Source organism: Geotrypetes seraphini, chromosome 10, assembly GCF_902459505.1.
Source record: "Geotrypetes seraphini chromosome 10, aGeoSer1.1, whole genome shotgun sequence".
NCBI lineage: Eukaryota > Metazoa > Chordata > Amphibia > Gymnophiona > Dermophiidae > Geotrypetes > Geotrypetes seraphini.
The window spans coordinates 127,920,469-127,930,588 of NC_047093.1; the positions used below are offsets into that span (position 1 = coordinate 127,920,469).

Here is a 10,120-nt window from a genome sequence, read left to right on the forward strand (position 1 = left end):
CCATGCCTAATACTGAGGCCCCAAAGTTTATTCTATAAAACTTGGAAAGGTATGCATGTCCGTCTACATTGCCACTCTACATATATTCTGATTTAAGCTCTACCTACAATGTAACAACACCCCCCAACCTTGGAAAATGTGCCCTTAGCAATGGGGGCGGGACATTTTCCCACCAGGAGGTAAGCGGATTAAATCAGCTCCTTTAGCCAACATGCAATAGTGCTCATTGAAGCTATCACATCCTTTCTACAATTGGTCACTTTTATTAAACTGGTTCCAAATACTGCATCAGGGTTCTCCACACATTCAAGTGTTTCAAGGACTGAAACTCCATGCCAACTTCCTTTTTAGAAAATAAAGAAAGAACGACTGATTCAAAAAGCTAGAAGATTGTTTTTGTAAGGAATGAAGAGTCTGAAGCCCAGATGCACTAAAGCCAGCGAGGGGCCTTAGGTATCTGAGCCAATCAGGGCCTTAGGCCTCTCCTCGTGCATCACAAGATGCACCAGGGTGGGAAAGGCCCGCCACTTTGATCGGGCGGGCCTATGAGCAGGAAGGACTGAGCTTCCCTCCCGCTCCAACTTCTCTAAAACGGTACCAGGGGGATTTGGAGGGTGGGGTTTTGGAGGACCTCCAGTGGCAGGAGGGAGTGGGCATCCCTCCTGCATTTTTTTCAGTGGGGGAAGGGTAGGGGATGTTGGGGGAGGGTGCCTGGCGCAGGGGTGGGTCTTTGGTGGCAGAAGGGAGTGGGCATCCCTCCTGCCATTTTGCTGTTGAAAGGGGGGGGGGGGGGATTTTTTTTTAATGGGGCAGATATTATGCGTGTATAACACACACACAGCATCTGTGCCCATTAAAAAAAATGAAAGTCTCCAGACTCTGGGCTTGTTATTAGTGGGAGGGTATAACTTACCATAATGCAGAATCAGTTGGAGCCCTGAGCCTGCAGAACCTCCATGACCCCCGCAAACTCATCCCCCTGTGCAGCATCTTTCCATTTCCCACTCCCAACCCATCCCGCACAGCAGAACAACGCTGACCCTCCCACCGCGACGCTGACATGCCTCCGTTCCAAACAGCAGTGGCGGCAGCACTGAACACGCTGCTTTGATGCAAAGATGGTAGCAAAGGAGGGATGCAAAGATGTTGCGCAAGGGGATCTCTCGCAGCCCACTAGTGGGCCGCGGACCCCTGCAGTAAGGTACACTTCTGTGTTCTATCTCCACCTGCTGGTCAATGGATGCATAACACCCAAACATATTGGGCTAGTATGGTGAGAATGCCAAGGAAGAAGTGGACAGTGCTATATGTGGTCAGTCTGCTAACTGCATGCAGCATATATAAGAACATAAGAACATAAGAAGTTGCGCGTGATGATCAAAGAGTCTATCAGCACACATTAGTGCAGCAGGGCCACTTGATCAATATGTTAGTCTGTTGATCTCTCAACAGTAATATACAGACATATAGAAAAGAAATTCAAAGTAACTTACAAGAAAAAGTCTTCTTCATCGGAATTGTCATCTAAAAGATTTCTCTGTGGAAAAAAGGAACACAGGAATGAATGCCAAACGTCTGCATGGTCAAATAAAAATGACACTGCAACCAAGATCTCCTACAGGTTGTATCACTTTCACCAGGAATTCTTTCACAAAGATTTTAAGAGAACATCACATCTGAGAATAGATTCATTGCGAATCTCTAAGCAAGATCCACAAAGCCTTGCAGTAGCCAGAGGATAAATTCTGTGGATAGCATGGAACTATTTAGCACCTGTCAAATCCTGCAGTATTTCTACAGGTAAGAGATACAGGGTGAGGGGGGTCCATCAGAGGCCAGACCCGCATGGAGGGAGAAAAGGAAGAGACATGAATGCGGGACCTGCAGGGTGAAGGGGAGGGGAGATGGATGGATGCTGGACCCATAAGTGTGTGGACAGGGGTGGAGAGAAAGTGACCCAGACCAGAAAGGAGAGTGGGAAGAGAGGAAGAGATGCTGGACCTACAAGTGGGGATGGTAGGAAGATAGAGAGGAAAAGAGTTTAACTGCCATTTAACTAAAATTACACACTACTAGTACTATTTATAATTTCTATAGAGCTGAAAGGCACACTCAGCACTGTAACATTTAACATTCAATAGATAGTGCATTAACAAAGCTGGTTTTTGTCTCTTATCTTAATTTGCTTTTATTCAATGTATTTAATGTTAATATCAAGTCAATACAGAGTTTAGTATAGTATGGGGTATAACATTAGTTAGGCCTATTTTTAATAGCAATTCTCAAGCAACCAGAAACTACATTTATCTGGCATCTACCAATCCCCTTGGGTGCTGGTTAACTGTGAGGGTCTACCGTATATTTGACTGCAAAGCCTCTTAATGCAAACCCTATGTGCATGTCATGTGCCATGACTGCTGGTACAGTTACGACTTGAATTGAAATACAGATCAGGAGCAATGAGGAGTCAAAGCAGACATTAAATTTCGTTTCATTAACATTTTTTGCCTACTTTGCTGGCTCATAAAGGGGGGGGGGGGGGGTAAACTAATGTTACATTCCAAACTTTGCACATGGACAAAGTTGCCATTTTGCGTGGACCCTACATTCGACAGCCTCTAGATCAGGAGTGGGCAACTCCGGTCCTCAAGGGCCGAAATCCAGTCGGGTTTTCGGGATTTCCCCAATGAATATGCATTGAAAGCAGTGCATGCAAATACATCTCATGCATATTCATTGGGGAAATCCTGAAAACCCGACTGGATTCTGGCCCTCGAGGACTGGGAGTTGCCCACCCCTGCTCTAGATCTTAAACCAATAGATATCCAGCTAAAATATTTTTACATGGTTTCATTTGAGGCTATAGAGAACATTCACACAAAATTTTATTCAATTTGGAGGAGGTCGAATGGGGATTATTTTCAATACTGGACTACTTGACATGGAATGACCTAACACCTGCAAACTCACCCTCTCGCTTTTCACTGAACCAGTGACATCGCTGTCATTCAGGTGGCGCTTGAACTTGGGAGGCATATCTTCTGCTCATGAGAATGCCCAGGTCAGGAAGCAAGTTCTGGAAAATAAGCACACACATCCTCGTTTAACGCAATTCCTTGAAACAGGTAACCGAGATGCCTTACTCGTCTCGGTTATTGAAGATTGAAAGAACAGCTGCACACCAGAAATTGGTTCCAGCCAGGTAGTACAGATTCGTTTATTGTAATTCATTAATCAGCTTTATAAAGAGATTCATCCACGTATGCACCAAATTATCCCAACTCACTGTAAAACATAAATAAGGATGTCTGTCTAAGCTAATTGCACAATCCACTTTTAGTTACATATTAGTTTTGCAAAGAGATTCCAGAATGTAATTTTCACTGCCTGTCACCAAAACTTCATGTATGACCAAGGTTTCCATTGGGCTTCATTAAAGCTGGAACATGAAGTGAACATCAGTGTTGTATTGTCTGGTACTGGGGAAAAGCAAAACAAATGGACTGTAAAAGCAGAAGATAAACAAGTCATCTGCTTGGATAGTGCTGCCATCTCCCCAGTCTTGGATGACATGGCTTTAAATTAGTTTAACAGGGATTACAGCAAGAACTCTAGTCCCTAATGCAGAATGTACACCAGCAGGATGCACAGACAAATCAGAAGTTCAAAAAACACTCATTGTGGAAAGAATCACATTGCTGGTCAAATACAGAAACCAAAGACTCATTTAATGTGCCACAGATGCTAGCAGAGTGCCAAGATTTCCTTCCCTTGTACTTTACAAAATATACAGTAAGAGGATTTAGCTGTGCAGAACAGTAGTTAAAAACCCTACACAAAATGCATGGGATGGAGACAGCTAATCTGCACAGAAGGGCAATTACAACTACTTTTCTGGATAGACCAGGGGTGTCAAAGTCCCTCCTCGAGTGCCGCAATCCAGTCGGGTTTTCAGGATTCCCCCAGTGAATATGCATGAGATCTATTAGCATACAATGAAAGCAGTGCATGCAAACAGATCTCGTGCATATTCATTGGGGGAATCCTGAAAACCCGACTGGATTGTGGCCCTCGAGGAAGGACTTTGACATCCCTGGGATAGACAAATCACTAGCCTTTATCTGCTGTCATTTACTACAGTAGTTCTCGACCAGTCCTTGGGGCACCCAGTCAGCTAGCCAGGTTTTCAGAATATCCACAAGACATATTTGCATACCAAGGAGGCAGTACATGCAAATCTCTCATGCACACTTTTTTTTTTTTTTAAAAGAATATTCCAGCTGTTATTCTCCAGCTCTGAACTGGAGTCTTCCCTTTTCTCAATTCTCAAGGTACTAAAGATTTTAGGGCTGTGTAGTCGGCTCTAACTCCTTTATATATGGTATCTCCACTCCAACTCCTTTTTTTTATACATGTACAGTCAAACCTTGGATAGTGAGTAACATGATCTGTGATTGTTTTGTAAGATGAGTAAAACATTTTATTAAATTTTAACTAAACAAGTGTACGAGCACGTATACAGTGAGCGTGGCTGAACGTAATAAAAACTGAACGTAATGAAAGCGTCACGCCCAATTTATGCCACTACATACGCGCATCTTACGCCAAGCGCGGCCAAAAGAAATGGAAGCATTCTGCCCAATTTACCCATAGCTCAAGAGCTCATACGCGCTGTACAAGGGTCTCCCCCTCACACCAGCCATGAGCGCCGCTGCCAACGCTAAAACCCACGCTATGCGTTAGTAAAGGAGGTGGTATGTTGGGTATCTGTTGAAAAATATTTGAACACCATTTCAGAGGACGAGGAGTAATGTGAGCATGGCGGCGCTCATGGAATACGAGTCATGCGGCAGCATTTTGAATGGATTGAAGGGGAGCAGGAGGACCTGAGAGAAACCTGAGCAGGAGACCCGAGAGAAGCACAATTTGGCCTTAAAAGTAACAGTCTGAGGCTTTTTTCCTTACATTTTAATTCATTATATGAAATCTGTGGATTAAGTTTCTATGAGAGCACTACATATAAGTATTTGTGGGGTTTGATTCTGTCGGGTGTTCCATAATTTATGACAAACTAGTAACTTTAGCACCTAAATGGTCAAGTGCATTGATTTATTATGCCTTCCTCCGATGTGTTCTTGACTAGTCAATTGGCCAAGTAGGGAAACATGTGTGGCCCTACTCCAGGGGTGGGCAACGAGGGCCGCAATCCAGTCGGATTTTCAAGATTTCTCCAATGAATATGCACGAGATCTATTTGCATGCACTGCCTCCATTGCATGCAAATAGATTTTGTCTAGCACCCCTTAATTTCTAGCTTTTGTCAAAGCACCCCTTAATTTCTAGCTTTTCCACTAATCAGTCATTCCACTCCTGTTATCATTTTTAGAACTCTTATTAATACTATAGGTAACTGGACTTCTACGCCCGCTTTTCCCAAAAGACAAGGCCAAGGTGAGCATATCAGCTTTGCCCGTGCTGACAGATATTTTATTTATTATGCAGCATCTACTGACCGTCCATTCCTATTACAAAAACTATTGTGGCCTACAGAATTGCTCCAGACCAGTGGTCTCCAACTCCAACCCTCTGCAGGGCCACATTTTGGATTTGTCGGTACTTGGAGGGCCTCAAAAAAACCCAGTTAATGTCTTCTTAAAGAAATGACAATTTTGCATGAGGTAAAACTCTTTATAGTTTATAAATCTTTCCTTTTGGCTAAGTCTTAATAATAATATTGTCATTTTTAGCTAAAGACAAATATGATCGAGAAACTGTTTTATTTTACTTTTGTGATTATGATAAACATACCCAGGGCCTCAAAATAGTACCTGGCGGGCTACGTGTGGTCCCTGGGCCGTGAGTTTGAGACCATTGAGTTAAGGGGAACAGTTAATCTGCTGGCTGGGTTGGAGGGCAGAGGGGAGAACAGGACAATCAAGCCATTGTGACATCACCGATGAGGCTGGCTCTTATTGGTGGAATGAGGCATTATGACATCACAATCTCAGCTCTGCTTCCCAAAGACAAACAGGATGTCATGGTTACAGTTAAGCCAGTGGTCTCCAACTCAAAGCCTATGCAGGGCCAAATTTTGGATTGGTCGGTAATTGGAGGGCCTTAGAAAAAAATAGTTAATGTCTTCTTAAAGAAATGACAATTTTGCATGAGTAAAACTCTTTCTAGTTTATAAACCTTTCCTTTTGGCCAAGTCTCCAATAATAATATTGTCATTTATAGTTAAAGAGACTTATGATCAAGAAACGGTTTTATTTTACTTTTGTGATTATGATAAACATACCCAGGGCCTTAAAATAGTACCTGGTGGGCCATATGTGGCTTCCCGGGCCGCAAGTTTGAGACCAGAGTAAATGGGAAGGGTTGGAGGGCAGAGGGGAGAACAGGACTATCAAGCCATTGTGACATCACTGATGAGGCTGGCTCTTATTGGTGGAATGAGGCATTATGACATCACAAGCTCGGCTCTGCTTTCCAAAGACAAACAGGATGTCATGGTTACAGTTAAGCCAGTGGTCTCCAACTCAAACCCTTTGCAGGGCCACATTTTGGATTTGTCGGTACTTGGAGGGCCTTAGAAAAAAATAGTTAATATCTTATTAAAGAAATGACAATTTTGCATGAGGTAAAACTCTTTATAGTTTATAAATCTTTCCTTTTGGCTAAGTCTTAATAATAATATTGTCATTTAGAGCTAAAGAGACGTATGATCTTTGAAACGGTTTTATTTTACTTTTCTGATGATGATAAACCTACCCAGGGCCTCAAAATAGGACCTGGAGGGCCGCAGGTTTGAGACCACTGCTCCAGACCGCTTCAGCTGCTCAGGGATTCCCCTGCAAGCAGGGAGAGCAGGGGCTGCTTTCTCTTCCAACGGGCGCAGCTGATGTGAACACGAAAGCTGCGTTCATTGAAAAAAGAAATCAAAAAAGCAACAAACAAACGAAACTAATCTCCTCCCTCCCCAGGTGCGGAGAGCAAACCAGCCAATCATCTGTCTCCCCCCCCCAAAATCGGCAGAGCGAATGCTCACTCTCTCAGCCCCACCCCTGTACCGGGACGGCCACCTCCACAAGCCCAGCAGCCCTCCTACCTTAGTCTGCCGAGAGCAGCCGGAAAGATACCCACCGACGGGCCTGCCTCTTCCAAAATGGCGGGCCTTCCCCTTCCCGGTGCATCCTGGGACGCACCGGGGAAGAACCTAAGACCCTGATTGGCGCGGGCGCCTGAAACCCCGCCCCTGGGTGGTGGGGGTGGGTGGGTCTTATGTACCTGAGCCAATCATAGCCTTAGGCCTTGCCCGACGCATCCTGGGACGGACTTGAAAAACTCCCGAGCCAATCGCCCTCCCCCCCCCCCTTCGCAGTGCATCCCAGGATGCACCGGGAGGACCAATCTCTCTCTCTTGCTTGTCTTTCAATTTTAAAGGGTTGAAGGGGGTGGGGGGCATCTCTCCTGCCGACTTTTTTTTTTACAAGGGGGCGGCGCGCAGGCGCAGCTGTTGTGTGTGCGCGCGCAACAGCCGCGTCTATTCAAAGAAGCGCAGTCCCTGTTTGCCGGTTCAGCCGAGCGGCGCGAGGAAATCCCCGATTCGCTGAACCGGCAGGCAGGAAGTTCATTGACTGCTTTTTTTTTTTTTTTGGGGGGGGGGGGCGATGTTGCGCACAAATGGTGCGTAGATGATTTGCATGCTATTGTGTTGAGTATTACCAGAAAACAAAACAAAACCCAAAAGCCCCCGCCTTGGTCATTAATATTAATTAGTATTAGCTGCGCCCGTTGGAAGGCCCCCTTGGTTCCTAAATGGTCTGCGTTCTACTGACAATGACAAACACCATGAAAATCAGGACCCATAACCTGAATTCCACTGATCTATCATGTCACCTTCTGCCCAGCAGGTTGCAGCTACTTCATCCCCCTCACCAGTGGGATGTCCCCTTAAGAGGGAAGGCCCACCCATGCCCACCTTCAGGTCCCCATTGGGCCAACGCGAGAAGACCCAGGCATGATCCATTGCCATCTTGGGCCCAGCATGGTGAGGGGGGAAGGGCAGCTACTTCACCCTTCCTCCCTGTACCGAATGTCCTCTTTAGCGGGAAGTACCACCCCACCCAACTGCACAAGCCTCCTTGGCCCTGGGAGAAGACCCAGGCATGATCCATTGCCATCTTGGGCCCAGCATGGTGAGGGGGGAAGGGCAGCTACTTCACCTATCCTCCCTGTACCGAATGTCCTCTTCAGCGGGAAGTACCACCCACCCAACTGCACAAGCCTCTTTGGCCCTGGGAGAAGACCCAGGCATGATCCATTGCCATCTTGGGCCCAGCATGGTGAGGGGGGAAGGGCAACTACTTCACCTATCCTCCCTGTACCGAATGTCCTCTTCAGCGGGAAGTACCACCCACCCAACTGCACAAGCCTCCTTGGCCCTGGGAGAAGACCCAGGCATGATCCATTGCCATCTTGGGCCCAGCATGGTGAGGGGGGAAGGGCAGTTACTTCACCTATCCTCCCTGTACCGAATGTCCTCTTCAGCGGGAAGTACCACCCACCCAACTGCACAAGCCTCCTTGGCCCTGGGAGAAGACCCAGGCATGATCCATTGCCATCTTGGGCCCAGCATGGTGAGGGGGAAAGGGCAGCTACTTCACCCTTCCTCCCTGTACCGAATGTCCTCTTCAGCGGGAAGTACCACCCCACCCAACTGCACAAGCTTCCTTGGCCCTGGGAGAAGACCTGGATGTGACCCATTAATGCCTCTGGCCCAGCATAGTGAGGGAGAAGGGAAGCTACTTCATCCCCCTTACTGCACCAGATGTCCTCTTGAGCAGTCTCGTAACTCTTATCAGACCAACAGCACAGGTTTTAGCACAGAAAGCCGCTCCGAATGGCCTGTGCGGCTCCCGACGCTCATTGAGTTCCTTTGAGCGTCGGGAGCAGCGCGTGCCATTCAGCGCGGCTCTCTGTGCTAAAACCCGCTAGCGCGGTTTCGTAGCAGAGGGGGGTATGTGTTTTGCTGGCATTTGTAAGCAGGAGGAACACTTTGCCAACTGAACGGCATATGTAAAATAATCCAACATCTGGAAACAGCAGTTTGCAAAGGGCACTGTCCTCATCCTACAATTGGCTGACTCATGAGATTAGGGAAATTAAAAACAAACCTTCCTTCCTTCCCCCCCCCCCCTGAAAAATAATAAGAGTACTCTCCAACTATCAGAGTTTCAGCAACTGTATTTTGCAGCTGCATCCAAGATATTCCCCAAAGCTCTCTAAAATAATAGTATAAATGACAAACTCAGGATTTCTGCAAGTTAACAGCTGCTGGCAACAAAAGTCTTTTAGCTTTTGTTCTGAACTGCCTCTACAAGAAACTTCCAAATAAATTCACAGGAGTGAATATATAGTCATTTAATTTAAATTGCCAGTGAACAGAAGTGCCTTGTTAGATATTAGATGATGGACTTCAAAAATTATTTTGTTTCAAAAAACTACACTTCTCCTTCTGTATTTGCAGTTTCCGTATCTGCGGATTCGCTTATTCGTGATTTTTCGGCTGCTGACTCCGCCCCCCAAATTACATAATCACTAAAGTTCTTTTTCCTTTTATCATTTACCATTCACTCTGAAAATCGCTGCTACCATGCTTTCTCCCACAAATTCGCTGCTTCCATGCTGCCCTGAGAAAAACGCTGCTTCCCAGCATCCAAAGTGAGAAAGGCTTCTTCCCAGCATGCTTGCCTAATCCAAGCCCAGAAATCGCTTTGAGAATTTCAATAGTAGTAATAGTGGCTTATTTCAAGAACTGCGAATAACAGTTGAAAAGTTATTCACGGTTTCAATAATAAAAATGAAGGCTTTTTCTAAAAACCGCGAATAACATTTAAAAAGTTATTCACGTTTTTTCCATATTCGTGCCTATGGTCCGCCCGCATCCACAGCGAATACGGAGGGAGAAGTGTATTTCAGTTTTCCAAAGATAACTAAAGTTTGTGAAACTTTGAAAAACCAACATTTGAAATCCCGCGGAAAGCATTTCCTTTAGGTCACATTCCAGAGAGTCGTTAAGTACCCTGTTGTGGCATTAGCCCTCAGCTCTATAGTTTTA

The 10,120-nt window shown here is 45.7% G+C and overlaps 1 protein-coding gene across 3 annotated transcripts in view; it reads right to left on the bottom strand.

Moving 5' to 3' along the window:
* Positions 1 to 7,266, bottom strand: part of VAMP4 (vesicle associated membrane protein 4) — a 37,055-nt gene extending 29,789 nt beyond the window's left edge. Inside the window, exons 1-3 of one of the 3 annotated variants that reach the window (XM_033961141.1) lie at positions 7,109 to 7,266; positions 2,971 to 3,076; positions 1,494 to 1,537 (exon numbers count right to left, since the gene is read on the bottom strand). In XM_033961141.1, coding sequence (XP_033817032.1) covers positions 1,494 to 1,537; positions 2,971 to 3,036 — 110 coding nt within the window. In that variant the 5' untranslated portion in view covers positions 3,037 to 3,076; positions 7,109 to 7,266. Of the gene's footprint in view, positions 1 to 1,493; positions 1,538 to 2,970; positions 3,077 to 6,771; positions 6,993 to 7,108 lie in introns of those variants that run through there. The other 2 variants (XM_033961143.1, XM_033961142.1) reach the window with 2 other exon arrangements.
* Positions 7,267 to 10,120: the final 2,854 nt, after the last annotated feature.